The 27,658-nt window shown below is 38.1% G+C and overlaps 1 protein-coding gene across 1 annotated transcript in view; it reads right to left on the minus strand.

Annotated features, from left to right (window-relative positions):
• LOC106092176 (lachesin) overlaps positions 1 to 27,658 on the minus strand; it is a 318,974-nt gene that overhangs the window by 235,520 nt on the left and 55,796 nt on the right. Inside the window, exon 3 of the mRNA XM_059365183.1 lies at positions 22,298 to 22,483. Coding sequence (XP_059221166.1) covers positions 22,298 to 22,483 — 186 coding nt within the window. The remainder of the gene's footprint in view (positions 1 to 22,297; positions 22,484 to 27,658) is intronic.

The raw sequence follows: 27,658 nt of genomic DNA on the forward strand, positions 1-27,658 counted from the left end.
CTATATCAGGTAATGGGCCGATTTGAACCATACTTGGCACAGTTGTTGGATATCATAATAAAATACTTCAAATTGGATAAGAATTGCGCCCTCTACAGGCTCAAGAAGTCAAGACCCAAGAACGGTTTATATGACAGCTATATCAGGTTACGGACCGATTTGAACCATACTTGGCTCAGTTGTTGGATATCATAACAATACACGTCGTGCAAAATGGCATTCCAATTGGATAAGAATTGCGCACTCTAGAGGCTCAAGAAGTCAAAACCCAAAATCGGTTTATATGGCAGCTATATCAAAACATGGACCGATTTAAACCATACTGAGCGCAGTTGTTGGGAGTGATGTCAAAACACCTCGTTCAGTCAAATCGGACCAGAATTGCGTCCTCTAGACCCAAAAAGTCAAGACCCAGGATCGGTTTATATGGCATCTATATCAAAACATGGACCGATATGGCCTATTTACAATCCCAACCGACCTACACTAATAAGAAGTATTTGTGCAAAATTTCAATGGGATAGCTTTACTCCTTCGAAAGTTAGCGTGCTTTCGAGAGACAGACGGACGGACGGAAGGACAGACGGACGGTCATGGCTAGATCGACATAAAATGTCATGACGATCAAGAATATATATACTTTATGGGGTCTCAGACGAATATTTCGAGTAGTTACAAACAGAATGGCGATATTAGTATACCCCCATCCTATGGTGGAGGGTTTAAAAACGCATCCTAATTCAGTATGTTCTGACCATGTTCCAATATCTTGTTACATTCACAGGTTCATCGAAATAATATATAAGAGATGGCGCGACTGAAATCGCAGTGCTACTTTGGCCGGCATATTAAAGTAACTCAATAGATCTTTTGATTTTCATCTGGATATCGGCCGAAATAATAGAATGTCGATTTTGTTTTTTGGCTAATCGAAGCTTTCCGAAAGCTGGAAGCTATCAAAGTTATCCAGTCGATCAACAATGTATTCCAACCCTATTGCTCAATGGGATCAACATTTCGTCTTCCTCAAGCAAAACGAACGAAATTGCAAATGTTTTCGAAAAAATCTAACATCGTTACACTTAACAGTCGATCAACAATGGAGTCGGTAGTTTCGAAAACCAACTACCCGAAGACCTGTCGTATGTCGGAAACTCGCAGAAATAGCATAGTGTTTTGTTATGATATCTAACAACTGTGGCAAGTATGGTTCAAATCGGTCAAATGGGTTTTGACTTCTTGAGTCTCTAGAGGTCGCAATTATTATCCGATTTGCCTGAAATTTTGTACGACGGCTTCGCTCATGACCATCAACATACGTGTTTATTATGGTCTGAATCGGTCTATAGCCCGATACAGCTCCCATGTAAATCGATCTCTCTATTTTACTTCTTGAGCCCCCAAAGGGCGCATCTCTTATTCGAATGACTGACATTTTACACAGGTCTCCAACATATAATTTTATTGTGGTCCAAACCGGACCATATCCGGATCGGACCGGACCGTCCGTCCATCCGTCTGTCTGTCGAAAGCATGCTAACTTCCGAAGGAGTAAAGCTAGCCGCTTGAAATTTTTTCACAAATATATCTTATTAGTGTAGGTCGGTTGGTGTTGTAAATTGGCCACATCGGTCCATGTTTTGATATAGCTGTCATATAAACCGATCTTGGGTCTTGACTTCTTGAGCCTCTAGAGGGCGCAATTCTTATCCAATTTGAATGAATTTTAGCACGACGTGTTTTGTTATTATATCCAACGACTGTGCTAAGTATGGTTCAAATCGGTCAATAACCTGATATAGCTGCCATATAAACCGATCTTGGGTCTTGAATTCTTGAGCCTCTAGAGTGCGCAATTCTTATCCGATTTGAATGAATTTTGGCACGACGTGTTTTGTTATGATATCCAACAACTGTGCCAAGTGTGGTTCAAATCGGTTCATAACCTGATATAGCTGACATATAAACCGATCTTGGGTCTTGACTTCTTGAGCCTCTAAAGGTCGCAATTATTATCCGATTTGCCTGAAATTTTGTACGACGGATTCGCTCATGTTTGGCACAGTTGTTGGAAGTCATAACAAAACACGTCATGCTAAATTTCAGCTAAATCGGATAATATTTGTGCCCTCTAGAGGCTCAAGAAGTCAAGATACCAGATCGGCAGTGAGTTGTGTTCATCTTTTCGTCTTCGGTTTTACTAAATATCCAGATTCAGGTACTCTGCGACTAAGGTGAGGTGCGTCCGGAGAGATTTTGTTCTCATGGAGTAGGTTTGGCTGGCTGTTGAACTGGTGACGTTTGGTTCAAGCTTACAATCGCGACAGACATCCAACACTATGGCATCAACCCTAGCTCGTGACGAAGTTGAGACGATTTAATTGAAAAACATTTAAAAGTACATACAAAAAACCAAACGTAAGTAAAAATTTGAATTGCGGAAATCCATTATATTACACTGTGGAACACAACAAAAAATAATGGGAAAAATGGCAACGATTATGAAAGAGGAGACACGTGTGCCGGCCTTTTGAAAGTAACCAAACAAAAGGGGGAAGTTCAACCTTCTGAACATTTTTATACCCACCACTGAAGGATGGGGGTATATTCATTTTGTCATTCCGTTTGCAACACATCGAAATAACCATTTCAGACCCAATAAAGTATATATATTCTTGATCGTTGTAAAAATCTAAGACGATCTAGCAATGTCCGTCCGTTTGTTTGTTGAAATCACGCAACAGTCTTTAAAAAAAAAAGATATAGAGCTGAAGCTTTGCACTGGTGCTTTTTTTGTTTATAGACAGATTAAGTTCGAAGATGGGCTATATATTGATATCCCCCATGTAGACCGATCCGCCGATTTAAGGTGTTTGGCCCTTAAATTATCCGATTACGCTGCAATTTAGGTCCGTGAGTTGTGTTGGGCCATCGAAATCCTTTCTCGATTTGGCTCAGATTTGGATAAAGCTGTCATATAGACCGATATAGCTGTTATTATAATCCAATTTCGCGGAAATTTGATGCAGTGACTTTTCGACATCCGTGTCGTATATGGTTCAGATCGGTCTTAATTTGGGTATAGCTACCACCAAGACCAATATTTTGTTCTATAAAATTAAACAATGACTTGTACTTATTAGACCACTCAATGTCCGTGCCGAATTTGGTCCAAATCGGAGCATATTTCGATATATCTGCTACAAGGGCATTATTTATGCATTTTTCACTGGATTATGACGAAAGGTAGTTTAAATATAAACCCGAAGTGGGGGGTAACTAAAGTTCGGCAAGGCCGAACTTAACGCCAATTTAGTTCTTCTAAATACTCGGCTTACGATAACTTATAATTCTTTCTTTTGTACCCTCCACCATAGGATGGGGTATACTAATTTCGTCAATCAGGTTGTAAAACCTCGAAATATTCGTCTGAGACCCCATAAAGTATATATATTTTTGATCGTCATGACATTTTACGTCGATCTAGCCATGTCCGTCTGTCTGCCCAAAGCATCATAACTTTCGAAGGTGCTTGAAATTTTACACAAATACTTCTTATCAGTGTATGTCGGTTTAAATTGTAAATGGGCCATATCGGTTCATGTTTTGATATAGCTGCCATATAAACCGACCCTGGATCTTGACTTCTTGAACCCTCAGCGCAATTTTTATCCGATTTGGCTGAAATTTTCCATTAATGGTTTTGCTATGACTTTCAACAACTGTGTTTAGTATGGTTTAAATCGGTCTATAATCTGATATAGCTGCCATATAAACCGATCTTGGATCTAGACTTCTTCAGCCACTAGAGGGCACAATTCTCATCCGATTTGGCTGAAATTTTGCATGAATTGTTTTGTTGTGACTTTCAATAACAGTGCTAAGTACGGTCCAAATCGGTCAAGAACCTGATATAGCAACCATTTAAACCGATCTCTCGATTTGACTTTTTGATCCCTTACAAGCCACAATTTTTTCCGATTTGGCTGAATTTTTGACATAGTGTTCTATTGTGACTTTCAACAACTGTGCCAAGTATGGTCCACATATGTCGAGAACCTGATATAGTTCCCAAATAAACCGATCGCCCGATTTTACTTCTTGAGCCCTTACAAGCCGCGATTTTTATCCGATTTTATGTTATGACTCTTAACAACTGTGCCAAGTACGGTCCAAATCGGTCCATAACCAGATATAACTCCCATATTTTAGCAGAATCCAAAGTGGTGGATCCAAAGATTCGGCCCGACCGAACATAACACGCTTTTACTTGTTTCCCCTTAATTGTGGTATCCTCCTTGTACTTAACGACCCCCACTTTTTATCTATTTTTGTAAAACATCTATAATAAAATCTCATAAGAAAAACATTTTAATAATAATAATATTGTCAAAAAGAGATGTACTAAAATGTTTTTTTTTTATGAATGAAAGTTTTTTACGTTAGTGCAATTGTTTTTAACTAAAAATATTATAATAAAGTCAGTTTTAATGTAAGAAGAATTAGCTTTTTGGACTCTTTACAACTTTCCACTTATAAGAACATCTCGAATTTTAATAGTTTAACAGAACCCATGAAGATTTATAAAAGTGAACCTAATGTTAAACAAGTAAAAACGTGCTAAGTTCGGACGTGCCGAATCTTATATACCCTCCACCATGGACCGCATTTGTCGAGTTCTTTTCCCGACATCTCTTCTTAGGCAAAAAAAGGATATAAGATAATTTGCTCTGCTATTAGAGCGATATCAAGATATGCTCCGGTTTGGCCCACAATTAAATTATATGTTGGAGACCTCTGTGAAATGTCAGCCAATTCGAATAAGAATTGCGCCCTTTGGGGGCTCAAGAAGTAAAATAGAGAGATCGATTTATATGGGAGCTGCATCGGGCTATAGACGGATTCAGACCATCATAAACACGTATGTTGATAGTCATGAGAGAATCCGTCGTACAAAATTTCAGGCAAATCGGATAATATTTATCCCACCGTAATAGGCCTCAGATGTATCCTCCACGGAGCTGCAGAATTCTCTCCAGGATTTCTACTGAGCCTTTCTCAGCTTGACCTTATATTTCCTAGCTTAGCTTTATAGACGTCCCAATCGTGTGGTGCACTTGTGGCTATCACTTTGTTGACGAGTTTTCTGCAGTCCTTCCTTAGACCACCCAGTTCTGGGGTCTACCATGGCGGTCGCTGCTTGCCCCTTCGCTGGACTCTAGGACAAGCCGACACAAGCGAGTCAATCAGGACCTTCGTGGTCCGCGTGAGCATAATGTCTATATCTTCCGCAGTTTCCGCTACCTTTTCTGGTCCAGAAGCGATAATCATGCAGAATTCGCGCCAAAATCTATTCCAAATCGCCTTTCTTCTGTTTAGCCGAGGACTACTTCTCCAGAATTTTCCCCAAGGATGAAGCTTATATACCGATGACCAGATAAGCTGTGGTCATCCAACACTTCCCAGTCGCATATCCTTCCGCTTAGATCTTCCGATACAGAGGTAACATCTAGTACCTCCTGCCTGTTCCTGGTAATAAAGTTCGCTTTATTCCCTTTATTACAAATCGAGAGATTGCAACTTTTAATATATTTGGTAAGCAGCTCATCCCCTTCGTGGATATCCGAACTTCCCCATACCTGGTTATATACCTTAGCATCACTTCCTGCAATTAGGGTCTTTTCCCTTCTGCTTCAACCAGCAACATAAAGTTTGGAGACGGCACACACAACCACTCTTCCTCGGGTCACCGAACACTTGCGGTGTGGACGATTCCTCCCTACATGCTTCACTAGCGGTTGTTGTGGAAGTACCGTTTGAGTTTAAGTTCTTCCCCGAAACCTTGAGCGCAATCCTACCGGATGACCCACCCATACAGAGCTTTTCGGGTCCAGTTTCAACACCTTCCTCTCTTGTTCCGATCGTGGCAGAAGGACTTCCAGTCTTCTGCAATCCTCCAGACTTTAGGAATGTGGTCGATAGTTTCGTAGACAGGTGTTCAGCAACAACTGCTGAGTCATATACTGATTCCCCAACCCAATGAACCCATAGGACACAACTCCAACAGACATCCAGAGTTTAGTACGAATACTGCATGTCTCCAGTCGCTATCAGCCTCATCCAATCTACCAGTCGGTGATTAAAAGATTGTGAATACAGTTCTTTAGTCTCCCAAGTATGGATACTGGATGGATCTGAGGGAATCCTTGGTATCCAAGCGTGTGCCATTGGTTGAGAAGGAATATTTTCCTTATGCGCCTAGCCAGATCTCGCCAATCTTATTTAAGCGCAACGATACATCTGAATTGACCATTGATCCCCTGGTAACCAGTCATCTGACCAATTTCTCCGAAGAGCAATGCTTAAATGATGTCGCTTCTTCGAACTTTACTAAAATCGACCCTTTGTTGATGGAAAAGAGGCCTGGTAAAATTGCTTACAACTATTGCCGTACATGCTTATAATTTTCATCATGTCTTTATAAGTCCTAACAGTTTCCTAATTTATTGGAGATAAAATAAGAGAAGGTGGTGGAACTAAAAATCTGAAAAAAGGCTGCTTACTAGTAGGATTTAACAAAATCTTTCATTTTTTAACACATTTTCTTACTTAGGTAGTATGGAATTTATTTAAACGTAGAATTTGATTCGCAAATTTCATTAAAAATTTTCATAAGTAACACTTAATGGAATCATTATTCGCAAAGTTAATTTTGATTTTTTTATGTTATCTGTTCCCAATTCTACGGTCAAAGCATACAGAACTAATAAATGTTTGCGAGAATTAACGCTACTTGCTATTGACTTATAGATTTCGACCCTTAATCACTATGAGTTCCGTATCAAATTCCTTAAATACTCTATTTTGAATTATGGACTTCCAAGAAAAATCCCCAAATGGTTTCATTGGAAATAATTATTTTAAAAAGTTAACTAATCAGGGTGATAATTTCGAGGTTTTAGATTGCGGTTTTAATTCCATAAAAATTTTCATTACATTATTGATGCATTTCCAATATTTATAATTAAACTAGCTGGACCGGGCCCGCTCGGCTGCGCCTTCTTTTACTTTATATGGAACAAAATTTTCCTTGGAATATTTATTTTCGTCAATTAAAGAGCTCTTAGTGAAATACCATGCTACGAAAATAGTATATCGCTTGACAAACATTTTAACAATATGAGTGCCTTCAGCTGAATCCCATATGATCTTTATTGGTCCACGAATTTAAGTTTGGATGCAAGGTGTACTCCATTCTTAACATACTTTATTTCAGCCCGATATTATCATGGTATCTGATTTAGGGGTGTTTTCGGGGGTGAGGCGGTCCCCCAGACATTTGACCCGGAAAAAATATCAGCATCAAATTCGTATTCTACTCCCAAATACCTTTATTTGAGCCCCATTTTACGATGGTCCGTAAAAAATTGCTGTTTGTGGGGTATTTTGGGAAAGCGGTTGACTCCCAAAAATTTGTCCCGAAAGTGAATATCAATTTAGCTCAGCCCCCCAATACCTTTCATGTAAGCCCCACATTGACGTGGTCGGTAAATATGCCCGATTTAGGGGTGGGATGGTCCCCCAATCACTCAGCCCTGAAAATATATCAGCAACGTGCTCTATTCTTATATATTTGAACCCCTATTGCCATTGGCCTCAAATTTGGATATCAAATTCGTTGTCTAATTTGACAAAGCCAGAAAATATGTCCGGGTTGGGGCATGAGCCCTAAAAACTATGAATATCGAGCTCCACAGTCTTGAAGACCCAAATTGTCTTGATGAGGAAATACCTCCTATTTGGGGGTTGTTATGGTGTGAGACGTCCCCTAGACAGTTGGTCCCGAATGTTGATGTCAGATTCATGGTCTGCTCCCAAATACCCTTCATTTGAGCTCCATTTTTCCATAGTCGGCAAACATTACCGGTGTGAGGGGTGTTTTAGGGGATGGGGCGGCCACTCAGTCACTTGGCTTTGAAAATATATATCAGATTCGTGTTCTGATCTAAAATACTTCTTATTTGAGCCCCATGTTGAAATGGTCAGTAAATACTTCCTATTTGGGTGGTGTTATGTGGGTGGGATGGCCCCATAGACACTTTTCCCGAACATTGGTATCAGATTCGTGCTTTACATCCAATGACCTTTCATTTCAGCCCCATATTGCTTTGGTCGTAAATTTGTCTTCTCAAATTTGGCCCTCAAACACTTGGTCCCACATCTGGATATCAGATTCTTTTTCTACACTCAAATAACTTTTATTTTATCCCCACATTGCCATGGTCAGCAAATAAGTCCTATTTGGGGTGGTGTTTTGGGGAAGGGGTGGACCCCCAGAAACTATGTCCAAAAACAAATTTGGATATCAGATATGTATTTTATTCGCGAATATCTTTTCATTTGAGTCCCATATTGTCGTGATTGGTTCAAATATATGTTTGGTAGGTTTTAGGGTGGGGCGGCCCCCCTAGGTACCCCATCCGAAATTTGGATACCAAATTTTTGTTTTTAGGGTACTATATGAGAGTACACAAAATTTCGCTTAAATCGTATCACCACCAAAAGTGAAAGTCAAGTCAAGATATCGGACTCGTTTTCTACTCTCAAGTACATTTGAGTCCTATATTGTAGAGGTTGGTCTATAAATCCGTTTGCCAGGTTTTGCGGGAATTTGATACCAAATTTTTTGCTTTTAAATCCTTCCTATATTTCAATATTTTATTTTTCTTTATTCAAAGAACCGATAGGTTGTCATAACAAAGATACAAAGATTAATTTTTACCACTCTGCCCTCTCTCTGTTCATGTTGGAATGTTGTGTGGATCAACTAAATCCAATTGGATCAAACAATTTCAGTTGAAGACTGCCAGATGACGCTAATTTAAATGTTGGTGCTACTCGCTTAGAGTGGATCATATGGTATGGTGATTGTCTATGAGTACTAATTCATAGAAAACCACCATACCATATGACTACCTATTAAATAGTCATCATTTAGTTTTTTTTATACCTACCACCGAAGGATGGGCATATATTCATTTTGTTATTCCGTTTGCAGTATATCGAAATATCCGTTTCCGACCCTATAAAGTATACATATTCTTGATCAGCGTAAAAATCTAAAACGATATAGACATGTCCGTCCATCTTTCTGTTAAAATCACGCTAGAATCTTTAAAAATAGAGCTGAAACTTTGCACAGATTTTTTTTTTTGTTCATAAGAAGGTTAGGTTCGATGATGGGCTATATCGGACTATAGCTTAATATAGTCCTCATATAGACCGATCCGCCGATTGAGGGTCTTAGACTTCTTTCTTCAATTTGGCCCCGATCGGCTCAGATTTGGATATAGCTGCCATATAGATTTCTCGATTTACGGTTAGGGCCCATAAAAGGCGCATTTATTGTCCAATGTCGCCGAAATTTGGGAGAGTGAGTTAAGTTAAGCCTCTTGACATACTTCTGCAATATCGCACAGATCGGTCCAGATTTGGAAGCTGCCATATAGATCGGTATCTCGGTTTTAGGTTTGTGTTAAGTTCTTCGACATTTTTCTGCAACTTGGCCCAAATCGGTCCATATTTGGACATAGCTGCCACGTAAAACGATATCTCGATTTAAAGTATTGGCCCCCTAAATGGCGCATTTATAACCGATTTCACAGAAATTTGACACAGTGACTTATGTTAGGCTTTTCGACATCCGTGTTGTATATGGTTCAGATCGGTTTATTTATAGATATAGTTACTAAAAAGATCACTATTTTGTTATGCACAATTGAATTGTACTTATTAGTATTTGGTCCAAATCGGAACATATTTCGATATAACTGCTATGGGACATAAGGTGTGAATTTTTCACCGAATTTTGATGAAAGGTGGTTTACATATATACCCGAGGTGGTGGGTATCCAAAGTTCGTCCCGGCCGAACTTAACGCCTTTAAATTGCCATATTAAACGATTTTCTGTGGTAAAAAACTAATTTGCCAGTCTATATTTTTGGAGCGGTGGCGATAGTTCTCACCATACAAAACTCGTTTGGTCTCGTCTATCTGTGAGGTAAACGTGGTTGCAACCTTATCGTTAAGGTTTGCAACTCCTGCTTTCACGGTTAACGTTATAATTTCGGGGCAATAGCGGCCTACACATGAATTAAATCACACAATGTCCCGTTAGGTCATTTTAATTGATCGCCGTTTAGGGGTGAGGTGGTCCGCTAGATATATGAGCAGAATAATGATTTCAGATTCGCAGTACACAACCTTTCACCTTTAATTTAACCTCATATTGTCATGCTTGGTGTATACAGCCGTTTGATGGAGAGTGTCTGTACAAATACACAAATTTGAATGACGCACTCAACTCAAAAAAAATCTATCACTTGATTCCCCCATGTTTTAACAGGTCAAATAACCTATTGGAGGCGATTTTAGGAGGTAAACACCACCTAGGATCTTGGACACAAAGTTTAATGTCATATTCGTAATCTGCCCTCAATTGCTTATCATTTAAGTTTCATCAAGCTATGATTGAGTAGTATTCCCATTTGGGGTGTAGCCCCATCGGGGATGGGGCGTTTATCAATTACTTGGACCTCGTTTTTTATGTTATATTGGTCGTCTTCTCCCGAATACCTTTCATTTGAGACCTTTATTGATATATACGTCCAATATGTCTATTTGGGGCAGTTTTCGGGCTAGGGCTACCCCTTGGATACTTGAACCCAAGTTTTTATACTACATTCGTTTTGTACTCTCCAATATCTTTCATTTGATACCCACATTGTCGCTATCGGTTCACTTTTGATTTTGGATGGCGTTTTTGTGGTAAGGGGGGAGGGTCCGCCCCTTCCAACATCAACAAATTACATAGCCTATACCTCCTTCCTGACCATATTCGTAATCTAGTCGCGAATACTTTTGGGCGGTTTTGGGGTCGGGCCGGCCCCCCAATTACTTGGACTCAATTTCTAATATGGAAATCGTACTCTACTCTTGAATACCTTTCATTTAAGTCCTATATTGTCCCAATCGGTCCACTTTTAGTTGTGGGGGGTACTTTTGGGGTAAGTAGGAGGGTCCGCCCCCCTTGCGATGTCAAAAACTTATATAGCCTATTGTTCCTTCCAGACCATATTCGTAATCTACTCCCGAATACCTTTCATTTGATTTCCATTTTGTCATTATCGTCCAATAAACCTATTTTTGGGGGGTTTTTGGAGTCGGGGCCCTTGAAGCCATCACACCCAATTTGGTTGAAAAGTCTTCTAACCAAAGACGAAACGCGTCCCATAGTGGATGGTGTCTCGAAAGAGAAACAGACAGAAATGGTAAAATTTAATGATCTCGCCCTTACAAGCAAAAAACTTGAGAATTTTTTTTAAGACAAAATTTCAGCGTAACGTTCTCTAATGAAAACTTCAGCACGGGCCGGGCCCATCTGAAATTATATCTAAAGACATTTTTTTTTTTAATTTTTTCTAAAGACAAAATTTTTATAAAAAATTTCAATACAATTTTTTCTAAAGATTAAATTTTAATGAATTTTTTTAGGACAAAATTTCACCAAGAAATTCTCTATAGAACTCGAAATTATTTTTTGAAGCCAAAATTTCAATAAAAATTTGCATTTTGCGACATTAAATTTTTCATAAACATTTTTAAAATCTTTTATTATGGTTATCTGTCACAAACAACATTTTGATGAAATTGTATGTATTTATAATTTAGAGACGAACGTAAGAACTACAAAACGGATACAGACCACTGTATATCAATATATAGAAGCTTAATACAAAAAAAAAAAAAAAAAAAAAAATAGTAAAAAGGCGTTAAGTTCGGCCGGGCCTAACTTTGGTTACCCACCACCTCGGGTATATATCTAAAACACCTTTCATCAAAATCCGGTGAAAATTGCATACCTTATGTCCCATAGCAGTTATATCGAAATAGGTTCCGATTTTGACCAAATACAAATAAATACGAGTCATTGTTCAATTTTGTATAACAAAATATTGGTATTTTTAGTAGTTGTATCTAAAAATAAACCGATTTGAACCATATATTGTACAACATAGCTGTCGAAAACCTAATATAAGTCAATGTGTTAAATTTCAGTTCAATTGTATTATAAATGCACCTTTTTTGGGGCCAAGACTTTAAATCGAGATATCGGTCTATATGGCAGCTATATGCAAATCTTGATCGATCTAGACCAAATTGCAGAAATATGTGGAGGCTTAACTTAACTCTCTGTCCCAAATTTCGGCAACATCGGACAATAAATGGGCCTAAAACTTTATATGGAGAGATCAGTCCATATGGCAGATATACCCAAATCTGGGCCGGTCTGAGTGTAATTGACGAAGGATGTCGAAGGGCCTAACACAACTCACTGTCCCAAATTGCGGCTGCATCGGACAATAAATGCGCTTTGCATTGCCGCAAAACCTAAAACCGAGAGATCGGTCTTATGGCAGCTATATCCAAATCGGGACCGATCTGTCCCATAATGCAGAAGTATGTGAAGGGGCTTAACCTAACTCACTGTTCCCAACTACGGCGACATCGGACAAAAAATGCGCTTTTTATGGGTCTAAGGCCATAAATCCTAGGATCGGTCTATATGGCAGCTATATCTAAATTTGGACCGATCTTGGCCAAATTAAAGAGGGATGTCTAAGGGCCTAACACAACTCACTGTCCCAAATTTCAGCAAAATCGGATAATAAATGTGGCTTTCATGGGCCTAAGACTCTAATTCCGAGGATCTGTCTATATGGGGGCTATATCAAGATATAATCCGATATATCCCATCTTCGAACTGCGCAAAGTTTCAGCTCAATATCTCTATTTTTGAAGACTGTAGCATGATTTCAACAGACAGACGGACGGACATGTATAGATTGTCTTAGATTTTTACGCTGTTCAAGAATATATATAATTTATATGGTCGGAAATGGATATTTTGATGTGTTGCAAACGGAATGACAAAATGAATATACCTCCATCCTTCGGTGGTGGGTATAAAAAGACTTGAAAAGTTTAGGCAAAATGTAGTGTCGCAAAATGTATTGACCACATTAATTTTTTTTGTGAAATATTTGCTACAGAAACTTATTTTGAGGTAGGCCCAAAACTAGGCAAAGGTTTGTCTTTGGAAAATTTTTCACTGAAGTATAGTCTTAAAAAACACATTCAAATTTAGTCTTTGGAAAAAAATTTATTGAAAAATTTAGACTTAAGCAAAAATTGTAATGAAATTTTGTCTTCAAAAAAATTATTTCGAAGGGGGTCCGACCCTGGGTGACGTTTTTTTGTTATACGATGTAACGCTAAAAAAAATTTGTTGATGTCAATGTCACTAAAATTTTGTTTTTAGTAAGAATTTCAATACAATTTTGTCCTTAACAAAATTAATTTTGAAGCGGGGCTGGTCTAAATTTAATTAAAAATTTTCTTTTATACAAATTAATTTTGCCTCTTAGCCGGTCTTGGTCCTTCGATTTGGCTACTTGGGGTAGAACCTTTTTGTTATTTGGCTGCAATTTTGTATATTAAGTATGTTCGACTTCCAACTTTAAATAGGTCCATAAATATATATTGCTCTTATAAAAACCGACTTCATTTTCGACCGATGTGACTAAAATTTGGTACGTGAAGTACATTTATATTACACGAATTCTCATCCAGATAGCCCCTAAAGTAGGTAAAGTGTATCGGTACCGATACCGAAATTTGAGTTCAATTTATTATACCCTCCTCCATAGGACGGGGCTATACAAACTTCGTCATTCCGTTTGTAACACATCCAAATATTGGTCTAAGACTGTAATGAATATATTTTCTTGATCGCCATGACATTTTAAGCTGATCTAGCCATGTCCGTTCGTCTGTCTGTCTCTGGAAAGCACGTTATCTTTCGAAGGAGTAAAGCTAGGCACAAATAGTTCCTACTTGTGTAGGTCGGCTGAGATTGTAAATACGCTATATCCGTCCATGGTCTCATATAAACCGATCTCCTGATGCATAACCGATTTGGCTTAAATTTTGCACATAGACTTCTCCTCTAACATTTAGCACACCTGCCAAATATGGTCCGAATCGGTCAATAACCTGATATAGCTTCCGTATAAACCGATCTCCAAATTTTGCTTCCTGAGCGCATAGAAGACGCAATTCTTATCATTTTTGGCTAAATTTGTTTTGTTTGTGTTTTTGGATTCCGTTTCAAATATTCAACAGTGTAGACGTGTCTCCTTTACACAAATCTTATATATAAAAATCAATTTGTGTTTGTTTGTAGATTTGTTTGTTTGTTTGTGTGTTCCTTATAGACTCAAAAACGGCTAAACCGATTTTCTTGAAATTTTCACAGATGGTACATATTGACCCCGTGGTGAAAATAAGTTACTACATTTTTTGATATCTGAAGGGGGGGCGAACCCTCCCCCTTACCCTAATTTTCAGAAACGCCACATCTTCGAGATGGGTGGTGCGATTTTGTGTGCTCTCATATAGTACCTTAAAAATAAAAATTTGGTATCCAAATTTCGGATGGGGTACCTAGGGGGGCGCCCCACCCTAAAACCTACCAAACATATATTTAGACCAATCACGACAATATGGGACTCAAATGAAAGGTATTTAGGATAAGAAAACGTATCTGATATCCAATTTTCGGACCAAGTGCTAGGGGTCCCCCCAAACCACCCCCAAATCGGACGAATTTATCGACCATAGAAATAAGTGACTCAAATGAAAGGTATTTACGAGAGGAATACGAATCTGATATCCAAATGTGGGACCACGTTTCTGGAGGTCCACCCCTTCCCCAAAACACCCCACAAACAGGACTTATTTACTGACAATGGGAATATGGGGCTTAAATAAAAGGTATTTGAATGTAGAATACGAATCTGGTATCCAAATATGGAACCAAGTGGTTGGGGGGCCGCCTCACACCAAAAACATCCACCAAAGGGGACAAATTTACGACCATATCAATATGGGGCTCAAATGAAAGGTCTTTGGGAGTAAAGCACGAACTTGATATCAATATTCGGGAAAAGTGTCTATGGGGCCACCCCACCCCCACAACACCACCCAAATAGTAAGTATTTTCTGACTATTGCAATATGAGACTCAAATAAGAGGGTTTTTTAAATGGAATATGAATCCGATATATATTTTCAAGGCCAACTCACTGAGTGGCCGCCCATCCCCCAAAAACTCCCCAAGCAGGTCATGTTTGCCGACTATGGAAATATGGGGCTTAAATTAAAGGTATGTGGGAGTAGAACACGTGTCTGATATCAACATTAGGAGCCAACTGTCTAGCGGACGTCCCACCACCATAACAACCCCCAAATAGGACGTATTTGCTCAACAAGACAATTTGGGTCTTAAAGAGAGTGGAACTAAATATTCATAGTTTTTAGGGCCAACACCCCAAACCGGACATATTTGCTGACTTTTGCAATAAGGAGTTTAGATGATATTAGAAAACGAATTTGATATCCAATTTTGAGGCCAATGTTCAAATAAATGATATATGAGAATAGAGCACGTTGCTGATATATTTTCCGGGCTTAGTGTTTGGGGGTCCACCCTAATCCCCAAAACACCCCTAAATCGGGCATATTTACCGACCAAGTCAATATAGAGCTAAAATGAAAGGTATTGTTGGGTAGAGCAAGAATAGATTTTCGGGACCGATTTTCCCAAAATACCCCACAAACATCAATTTTTTAGTGACCATCGCAATATGGGGCTCAAATAAAGTTAAAGTTAAAGTTAAAGTCAAAATGTAGGACCATGTATTTAGGGCATCACCCCTTCCCCAAAACACCCTCCAAAGGGTAAACAGTTTTCCACCATGCCAAGATGTAGCTCAAATGAAAGGTATTTGAGATTAGAAAACGAATTTTATAACCTATTTTGTGGCCATTTGTTTGGGGGACTCCTCATCCTGTAAACTTCTCTTAAGCCAATGGCAATATGAGGCTTAAATAAATGGTATTTGAGAGAAGAGCACGATGCTGATATTTTTTCAGGGCCAAGTATCTGGGGGACCACCCCTCCCCCGAAAACACCACTTAATCAGTCATCATGAGAATATCGGGCTGAAATGAAGTATTTTAAGAATAGAGTACACCTTACATCCAAACTTAAATTCGTAGACCAATAAAGATCATGTGGGATTCAGATAAAGGAACATAAATTGTTAAACTGTTAGTCATGTCAGCATGGTATTTCACTAAAAGATCTTTAATTGTCGGAAATAAATATTCCATGGAAACTTTTGTTCCATATAAAGTAACAGAAGGCGCAGCGGAGCGGGCCCGGGTCGGCTAATTTTACACAGTTGCTGGAAATCATAACAAAACACTTCTTGCAAAATTTCAGCCAAATCGGATAAGAATTGAGCACTCTAGAGGCTCAAGAAGTCGAGACCCCAGATCGGTTTATATGGCAGCTATATCAGGTCATAGACCTTGGTCCAAATTGGAACATATTTCGATATAACTGCTATGGGACATAAGGTATGCAATTTTCACCGGATGTTGATGAAAGGTAGTTTACATATATACCCGAGGTGGTGGGTATCCAAAGTTTGGACTGGTCGAACTTAACGTGATTTTAATTGTAATGTGTGATTTTCCCACAACTCGGAACATTCAATAGGAATTTTGTACGCGGATGATTTTCTATTATACTTTCACAACGAATCGCCAGCATGTGCTTTGGTACAAGTTTCGCAAAACATCCATGAGGTTAACTATTTTATGATAAATGGGGTATAATAATATAATACTTCAAAATGTGGAGTCATTTGGATATGAAATGCATTAGGAAGATGCAAGCGCTTTGTTGTACCCCAGAATAAATCTTTGATGCCAGTTTCAAATTTTCGCTTCGTTTTAAAAAATTCTTGGTAACAAATCTTTGCCAGTAAATACATAATCATTATTGTATGAGGCCTGTTGACTTATATGGCTTTCCAGTTTGGTTCAGTATATTCCCCACTGTCATGATGGAACTTGAGATTTTTGAGCTGAAAATTTTGAGGCCTTGCATAGGAAAGAATTTTAAATATCACTCTGTCTATATCAAGATTAAAGCTTCATTAGAATTATCATATGATTGAAGCTGTGAACAGACAGGCAAACATTGGTTGGTCTTATACTATTAAGTTTTTGTCTCCCTTGGGATAAATTAACGAGCCTGAGCTACCTACGATTTTACGAGTAGGCACTAGCCGGCACCCACCCTGGGTAGCTATTTTTAATTTTAATTTTTTTTTTGTGTTGGTTATTTATTTTATTATTTTAGCATTAAGTTCAAACCCTAGATTAAAAATTTTCTATTAAATGAAGTAGTCTCGGGAGCAACGACGTCGATTATACAAATTTCATGTACCCTTATACATTTAACCATTTATGCTTAAGCAAGGTGCCGAATTAACTTTCTATGTTATTACGATAATGCATTATAGTCATAAGGTTTCTTTATGTTTCTAATTTTTTTCATTGTTTTAAAGACTCAATAAATATTAACTTAAGCTTGTTTATTGTTTCGTCACTCCTTCTGCTTCAGGAAAACTCTTATACAGACTTATATGTATTTTGTAGCATAGCTTTGATCGACTCTGTTGCTCCATATTTACGACATAATTCCTTTACTTCTTCGAAGCATGTTTGGGGCTCCCTTTTTCAATTTACCTTTGATTAACAGAATGTGTCAATGCAAAGTATGAATACTGTTCTAATGCGGTGTTTAAATTACGTACGCGTAATATGTTGAAAAAGTATAATAAAAGAGTTAAATGCATTTAAAAAGTTACCAAAACATGTTTAAATTTGTTACCCGCCCATTTTTCTTCGTCTTTTGTTATCCATTGTATGTGCAAAGCGGTTGGATAAACCATATGCTAAGGAACAGGTGGTTAAATTGCGGGTCCCATGACGTAAATATATTATGGATGCTGACTGAGGAGGGATTTGAACCCGTCTGCTATGCAGAGTCGATGTTATAATACTTTTAAAGGGTAAGGATCCGAACCAGCTATGCAGCAGGGCCGAAAAGGTCTTGCATCTGGCATAGAACTGGGCTAGACTCAGAGGTCTACATGCTAACCTAGAGAAGTCTGAAATATGTCTGTTCACGAGTAAGACGAAGGTGGGCCAATTTAACACACCACGTTTTCTCAATAAGACGATTTCGATATCTGACAAGGTCAAATGCTTAGGTGTGATCTTGGAAAGGAAACTAAATTGGAAGCGCCACATTCAGGAGCGTACTAAGAACGCTCACAGATATTGGGAATAGGGATAGTCCACTGACTATACAGAAGCGTGATTAGATCAATACTTACTTACGCCTCAGAAGTTTGGAGGACTGCTATGGAGAAAAAGTGCAACATAAATACCATAAAACAGGTTCAGAGACATGTTGTCTTGGCATAGGCGGAGCGATGAAGACCACGCCCACTAGGGCACTGGAGACTACTCTGGATATCCAATCCATTGACATACAGATTAAGTGTGAGGCAGCCACTGCGGCTATGAGACTTAAGGCGATGGAAGAATGGATTGAGGATGGGAGCAGCTCATACCATCGTGGTATATTCGCAGCTACGATAGGAAACCTGAAAGGAATGGAAGAGGTATTCGATCGGTTACCTGAGACGACACTTGAGATCGAATAGGCAACACTGCGGAACAGTCTTGGACTGACAGAACCCTAGTATTGCCATCTGGAAGATCATGCTACATGGATAGATCAATGCTAGAGGAGACCCGGCGATCACGTGAATGCGTGAGGTGGTGTGGTGCTAATGCGAGGACGTCGAGTGTGAACATCTGTACGGATAGTAAAGTGGACATAAGGGCAATAACAACCAGGTCGGTAAGGTGACGAACAGTCTTGCAATGTTAGAAGGAGAATTAAGCCTCTGAGGATGACACAATCCGCATAGTTTGGATGCCGGGCCGTAACGGAGTAAGAGGGTGTGAAAGGGCAGACGATTTGGCGGTCAAGGCCAGCGGACTGCCGCCAATAAACATGGTTAACCCGAAGCCTTTTGGGACGACACAGTCCGAGTTGAGGACGTGGGCGACGAGCGCGCATGGAACTGGCTTAGGAGTATGTCCATATTGGCATGGGGCAAATTAATATCCGCACCTTCTTTTCAACTTAACCTATGTGCAAAAGCAAAAAATGTTACACCATCAACAGTCTAAATGATGTTTGGTTGCTTTTTTACTGCCTTAGAAATAGTTCATCGACACATTTTGGAAAAGTATACAGTGTAAAAATTTAGTACCGCGGAATTTTGAGACTCTAGGCATTGTTCGAGTACAAAGCAACTAACATTTTGGAAGTCAGCCATACTCTGGAACGTAGATCGCGTTGTTAGTTTTTCGATGTCACCAACGTGTTGGAACGCACAATAACTAGTTGTTGTGCGATGGGCTAGTGAAATTGGAGTGTGCGACGCTTGTACGCCCTGACAAAATGGTCAATGCCTACCATTCACTTTGATTCGATAGATCAAATAGTCTCCGTTGATTATGCCCGAAGAGCAGATTATTCCTTGCAAGGATCGAAAATTTTTTGCAAGTGATATTCACCCAGTACAACGAAATTCTGGATATGTATTCAGTATAGATTTATGTGGAACATCTGACTGCAGGATTGCCATGACATGATTTTCACAACTAAGTCTGGTCACCTTAAGACATACCTCTGCATAGATTAACTATATATAGATAAAGAATTTGAACTTCGCACATAGACTGGTTGGTGGCGCTTGCGAATATAATAGATAAATGAGAAATTTCTAAGAAACAGAATTCTGTTCCCAATGGCATGCAGTTTGCGTCGTTTGCATTTTGTAAATATGTATTGTTTTCTTTCCCTTGAAGGAAACTAAGGCGTAATGCACGTATATAAATTTTCGGCAGTCTTAGCTTCCAATATGTGTATCTTTATTTCTTTTATTTTTGCTGTTTATTAGAGTTTTTACGGCCAGCTTAGACCAATTGATAGAATGTGGCGTTCAAAATGCAATGGGCGGGCAACATTGATCGCTACTTCGGCCTTGCCAGGATCTTAGTCGGACTGCTTTGTCACTAAAATGTTGTGCTCGAATTTTGATCAAAGTCTGTACGGACGTAGCTCCCATATAATATAATTTTTTTAAAGCGATTCTCATGAAATTTGGTGCATAGCATCCTTTCAGATTGTGGTATAGCTCCCATATATACGCATCGCCTTATTTACACTTATTAAGCAGAAGTTATTGCAATATTACTAGGATTTATCCGAAATAATGTATTCGCCACAAATTCTTGAATGAATTTATTATAAAAGATCAAGGACATTTAAAATAGGACGTCGTAGTTCGTTTGCACAGAGCGGTTAAAATTTTTGATGAGTTAGAGAAAGCTGTATATATATTCCCCTTATCTTATGGCTGTCTCGTTTCTTGTTATTCCATTGTTGCTAATATTGAAGTGATAAAGCCTTACACGCAAAAAAAAAATAAAACGTTTGGGATTTTTGTACGATAAACTAAATACTTTTATTACGAAGTTTGTCCTTTATTGTAACCGAGTAAAGTTTCGATTTAACGTAGTATTATTAAACGTACCTAACTTTGTTTATTGCAAACCTTTTAGCAGCTTCGTCTACGGTAAAATTACCTTCATTTGTTCTAAAACCAAAATCTCTTTAATTGTAAAAGTGATTTGAAGGACGAAGGAGATTATTCGAGTACCAGGTCAGTAATTATTCTCTTGTGTATCTCCTACTAGCGAAAAAGGGTGAGTATTTGAGCGTATACACCGGTGGTTGGCAAAAATACTCACTCTATTGTACATTACTTTGTACAGAAGAAAATAATCCCAAGCAGACCCATAGGCTTTCAAATAATTGCAATTGTATGCTCATCACCAGTATAAACACCTTCTGACCCACTACATTTTGTTCGTTTTTGTTTTGACTGAGCAAAGAGCAATCAGTATATAAAGCAGCTCGAACGAGTGCGGATGTTGAACTTGGAAAGATAAATTTTAAATTTTCGTTACAAAAATGCTAGTATCATTAGAGCAGCACACAAATTGCTGCCAGGTACAAGAATTCCTAAGGCACATATATTGTTACAAAGAAATATCCATTACAAATTAGGTTTTTAAATGTTCAAAGACAAAAACAACACTTTTTTTGTTTGATTGTAGCATAAAGAATACAGTAGATCCTAATACAAATCCATAATTGGTTGTGCGAAAATGAAAGGGTTTTAATTTAATATCATAACACCTAAACAAATCCAAACATACTCTGAAAGGATTTGCATTACCAACTGAGATCTGCTTAAAAATCGTAAAAATTTGGGTTTGAATTATGCTACAACTTTAACTTAAACTTGGCAACCTTTTCATTATGAACCATCAATTTTAAAATTTTGATGTTACATTTATTTAAAAATAAAGAAAAACTAGTTGAAATTTCGAATAACTTGTTCTATATGTCAAGAATGTAAGGTATTCGTAAAAAATAAACTTTATATTTGTCACAAATTCTTGGAAGAATTTATTGCAAACAACATGTAATTTAATCTTAAACAAAGTTTTACATATTTCAGAAAAGAAGTTACTTGGCAAAATATTCTTTTTGCAAACGAATTATTTTTTTTTTTTTTTTGCGTGCATCTATAGGACTCTTTGTGAGGAGATATAATCTGTGTCTTAATTTTATTGACGGGACATGGCTTTAAGTCTGTAAAGATTAGTTTCCTTAATACATATATTACAGGTACATTATATTCGGCTCATCGTATACTTATACCTCTTTTACAAAACAACGAGAGAAATATTGTGCCTTATTGTACCTTATAATATTGACCCACCGCAAAATCGAAATTACAAAGAATTTCTAGACGACGAGCATTTCGCTTGTGCAATATTCGGTAGGTAAGTAAATACAAATAAATTGTCGAACTTCCTGCGATTGGCACATGGCAGCATATTGCTGATGTGCGATGGTGGTGTATCGTCTGTGTATGATAGAATGCGGAAGGACATTGCCATTTGAATGTGTTAGTTACTCACAGTCATGGGTACGTCGAGGCAACGTTGTGGAAAATTTATAAACAGGCTTAAAAGGAATGACCATAACCGAGACACAACAGACTAAATGGTCAGGTGATGGCTGTTCTGCGGCAGTGTGTGTGCAACTGTATATGGTTGTGTGAAATTAGGGTTTTGTGGGGATAGACTGATAAGCACTTACCTGGCTCCTCATGGGGTCCGTATTCACTTGGCACATGTAACTGCCCGAATCATTTAGCTGTACATGGGAGACATGGAGTTTCCAGGTGTTGTGGCCATTGTGTGTCACTGATAATCTTGGGTTTAAGGATACCATATGGGTGTGAATTCCAAGTATTGCTTTAGAGTCGGATTTAATCCAAGCAACCTAAAATTACAAAAGATGTACACAAATACAAACAAAACAATAAGACGTTATAATCATGTTTACATAATATACAATAACAAACACTTTTTACTCTTCGTATATTTAGAAGAGTTAGTAAAAACCACAGTAAGTTTGAATGTTGAAATTTATTTAACAGTTCGATTCGAATTTGTTTTTGAAACACAAAAAGCCGTCTTAACATTGACTGTACAAAGTCTTGAAATTATCTGTAACATAGACTAACGGACGGATTAATAAAGAATTAAAGGCCTAAACAGAATGAGCGCGTTAAGGAACATCGTGTTGAAAAATGCAACTCGGTAACCAAATGTCAAAAATTCAACGCGCAAAAGTGAAACAATTTTTAACGTTGATAGTCAAAACAGTGATTGTTTTAATTAATTTTTTATTTAAGAATACAATATCGCATTTGTTTCCATGCAGTATTGAAAATGACATCGGGTAAATGGCGACCCCCATTGGGCATACACAGATTAAGTCGGTTCTTGAAATTCGTTCCCGCTATTTGTAGCATATCAATCGGTATGTTGGCAATGGCGTGGCGAAAGTGGTTCTTGAGGTGTGCTATGGTCCGTGGTCGATCGACATAAATCAAGGATTTTCAGGGTCACTGGAGAAACTGCCGCGTCTTCATGCGTAACGGCCAATTTATAGGGATCAAATTGAAGGTCTTGATGGAGAACTCGTCACACAGTTGTGTCAGAAATGCTCATAACAACTGCATGTTTGCGAGCCTAACGCCGGGAAGAACGCATAAATAACTTTCTCACTCTTTCGATATTTCCGGGAGTTCTGATGGTCCGTTGAAGTCCATTTCTGGGTATAGCGAAACTTCCACACTTCCGAAATGAGTTAACCCACTACAGAATCCAATTACGGCCAGGAACGAGACCATGAGGAGGAATTTCTAAGTACCAATTAATACCAATTGTGTTAGTAAAATGTATGAATTTTAAATAGACCATTTAGTCACCTATCATATATTTCGTAGTTGTACCCGCATGCGAAATTTCAGACCCCTAACTCCATCTATGCAGAAAGTAACAAATGTTTTCAATTTTGGTACCAAAATATGCGAATATATTATTTAGCTAGCTATCATATATTTCTTAGTAGTACCTACATGCCAAATTTCAGATCTCTAGCTCCAGATACACAGAAAGTACCAAATGGTACGAAAATGGACGAATTTTAGAATAGAATATATAGTCACCCAACATATATTTCTTCGTTGTACTTAGATGCCAAATTTCAGATCTCAAACTCCATCTGAACAGAAAGTACAAAATGATACCAATTTCGGTAACAAAATGTACTAATTTTGAATAGATCATTTAGTCATCCATTATATATATTCCCTTCTGTAACCACATGCCATATTTCGGACCTCTATATCCACCTATAAAGAAAGTACCAAATTTCGGTACTAAAATGTTCGAATTGTGAAAATATCATTTAGTAGCCCATCGTATATTTCTAAGTTTTACCTACATGCCAAATCGCAGACCTCTAGCTCCATCTACACAGAAAGTACCAATTTGTTACCAACATGTACGAATTGTAAAAAAATCCTAGTCACCCATCATATTTTACCTAGTCGTACCTGCATGCCAAATTTCAGACCTCTAGCTAATACCAAATGGTACCAAAAATTATGAATTTTGAATAGATCATTTGGTAACCCATCATATATTTCTTAGTTACCTGCATGATATATTCCAGACCTCCAGCTCCATATGTAAAGAAAATACCAAATGGTACCAATTGCGGTACTAAACGTACGCTTTCTTCTCCTGGTACAAGAAATATTTTATACCCTCCACCATAGGATGGGGGGTATACTAATTTCGTTATTATGTTTGTAACTACTCGAAATATGCGTCTGAGACCCCATATAGTATATATATTCTTCATCGTCGTGACATTTTATGTCGATCTCGCCATGTCCGTCCGTCTGTCTGTCGAAAGCACGCTAACTACCGAAGGAGTACAGCTAGCCGCTTGAAATTTTCCACAAATACTTTATATTAGTGTAGGTCGGTTGGTATTGTTAATTGGCCACATCGGTCCATAACCTGATATAGCTGTCATATAAACCGATCTTGGGTCTTGACTTCTTGAGCCTCTAGAGGGCGCAATTCTTATCCGATTTGAATGAATTTTGGCACGACATGTTTTTTTATGATATCCAACAACTGTTCCAAGTATGGTTCAAATCGGTTCATAACCTGATATAGCTGACATATAAACCGAACTTAGTTCAAATCGGTTCATAACCTGATATAGCTGCCATATAAACCGATCTTGGGTCTTGATTTCTTGAGCCTGTAGAGTGCGCAATTCTTATCCGATTGGAATGAAATTTTGCACGACGTGTTTTGTTATGATATCCAACAACTGTGCCAAGTATGATTCAAATCGGTCAATAACCTGATATAGCTGTAATATAAACCGATCTTGGTCTTGACTTCTTGAGCCTCTAGAGGGCGCAATTCTTATCCGATTTGAATGAATTTTTGCACGCAGTATTTTATTATGATATCCAACAACTGTGCCACGTATGATTCAAATCGGTTCATAACCTGATGTAGCCGGGATCTTGACTTCTTGAGCCTGTAGAGGTCGCAATTATTATCCGATTTGCCTGAAATTTTGTACGACGGATTCTCTCATGACCATCAACATACGTGTTTATTATGGTCTGAATCGGTCTATAGTCCGATACAGCACCCTTATAAATCGATCTCTCTATTTTGCTTCTTGAGCCCCCAAAGGGCGCAATTCTTATTCGAATTGGCTGACATATTACACAGGTCTCCAACTTATAATTTAATTGTGGTCCAAACCGGACCATATCCTGATATCGCTCTAATAGCAGAGCAAATATTTTCTTACATCCTGTTTTCCCTAAGAAGAGATGCCGTGAAAAGAACTCGACAAATGCGATACATGGTGGAGGATATATAAGATTCGGCCCGGCCGAACTTAGAACGCTTTTACTTGTTTAGTTCTTTCTTTTCACTCTCATTCTTTTGCACCAGCTGTCTTTTGAGTCAAATTTCAAAAATTTTACGTACAAATTTCCAAAAATTCTTATATTCAACCAATTTATGTTGCCATAGGCTACATAAGTTCCAAAATTCAGAGCTCTATTCAATTTGCAAAGAATGTACCAAAAAGTACCGTTTGCTGTACTAAACGTACTATTTCTACCACTTTCGAACAATTTTCCAAAAAAAGAACATAATTTTATGACTTTCCATTTGCGCTGTTCAATATGCACCACTCCGTGCCTAAGACCCAAAACCAACATTTGTGCAAAGTTTCATGGTTCAGCCGTTTGGGCAAGGCGATGATCAGTCAGTCATTTACACAATTTTTTATACCCTCTACCATAGGATGGGGGGTATACTAATTTCGTCATTCTGTTTGTAACTACTCGAAACATTCGTCTGAGACCCCATAAAGCATATATATATTCTTGATAGTCGCGACATTTTATGTCGATCAAGCCATGTCCTTTCGTCCGTCCGTCTGTCTGTCGAAAGCACGCTAACTTCCGAAGGAGTAAAGCTAGCCGCTTGAAATTTTGCACAAATTTATCTTATTAGTGTAGTTCGGTTGGTATTGTAAATGGGCCATATCGGTTCATGATTTGATATAGCTGCCATATAAACCGATCTTGGGTCTTGACTTCTTGAGCCTCTAGAGGGCGCAATTCTTATCCGATTTGAATGAATTTTCGCACGTAGTATTTTGTTATGATATCTAACAACTGTGCCAAGTATGGTTGAAATCGGTTCATAAACTGATATAGCTGTCATATAAACAGATCTGGGGACTTGACTTCTTGAGCTTCTAGAGGTTGCAATTATTATCCAATTGGAATAAAATTTTGCATGACGTGTTTTGTTATGATATCCAACAAGTGTGCCAAGTATGGTTGAAATCGGTTCATAAACTAATATAGCTGCCATATAAACCGATCTTGGATCTTGACTTCTTGAGCCACCACAGGTCGCAATTATTATCCGATTTGCCTGAAATTTTGTATGACGGATCCTCTCATGACCATCAACATACGTGTTTATTATGGTCTGAATCGGTCTATAGCCTGATACAGCTCCCATATGAATCGATCTCTCTATTTTACTTCTTGAGCCCCCAAAGGGCGCAATTCTTATTCGAATTAGCTTACATTTTACACAGGTCTCCAACATATAATTTAATTGTGGTCCAAACCGTACCATATCTTGATATCGCTCTAATAGCAGAGCAAATCTTTTCTTATATCCTTTTTGTCTAAGAAGAGATGCCGGGAAAAGAACTCGACAAATGCGATCCATGGTGGAGGGTATATAAGATTCGGCCCGGCCGAACTTTGCACGCTTTTACTTGTTTATTCCTTTTTTTGGTAGGATAGGGGGAGGGGAATTGCCTTCTGACACTTCCTTTCATTTGAGTACAATATGTGAGGGTGCGGGGAGGCGCCTCAGACACCAAGGAATAAATTGTTATATTAGCTTCTTACTCTACTTTTAAATAGCTATCATTTGATATCCATATTATTCCAATTGGTAAAAATGTCCTACTGGCGGTATTGTATTGTATTTGTATTTTATTATGATAAAACCCATACAAAAGACAATGTCTTATATAAAGCATGGGTTAGTAAATTTTAATGGATCATTTAGTCACCTATCATATATTTCCTTCTCGTATCTACATGCCAAATTTCAAACCTCCATCTGGAAATATATTTTTTTTTTTTTTTTTTTTTTATTTATTTTCATTGCAACTGAGTTACACTCATCTAGTAATTTTAAGATAGCGTATAGATAAATAATACAAACTAGAGAATTTAGCCTAGTTCGAATTCATTTTGTGGAAATAGTTCAGTAACTACATCCTAGTTCTTGGGATTTAGGGCCTCTTAAGGGACTAGATCCATTGGTATAGTTCTTTGAAGTCTTCTGGTGGCTGGATAGTTTCGAACAATATTATTTAAGTCAGAGTTAACGTGACTATGTAACTTGTTCGCATGTTTCAGGGCGTGAATGGATATTTCCTCTGATATTGACCTCACTCCCAAGTCTCTGTGCAGATCGGTGTTTCGTATGTACCAAGGTGCATTAGCAATGGTACGAAGGATTA

Source organism: Stomoxys calcitrans, chromosome 3 (genome assembly GCF_963082655.1).
Source record: "Stomoxys calcitrans chromosome 3, idStoCalc2.1, whole genome shotgun sequence".
Lineage (NCBI taxonomy): Eukaryota > Metazoa > Arthropoda > Insecta > Diptera > Muscidae > Stomoxys > Stomoxys calcitrans.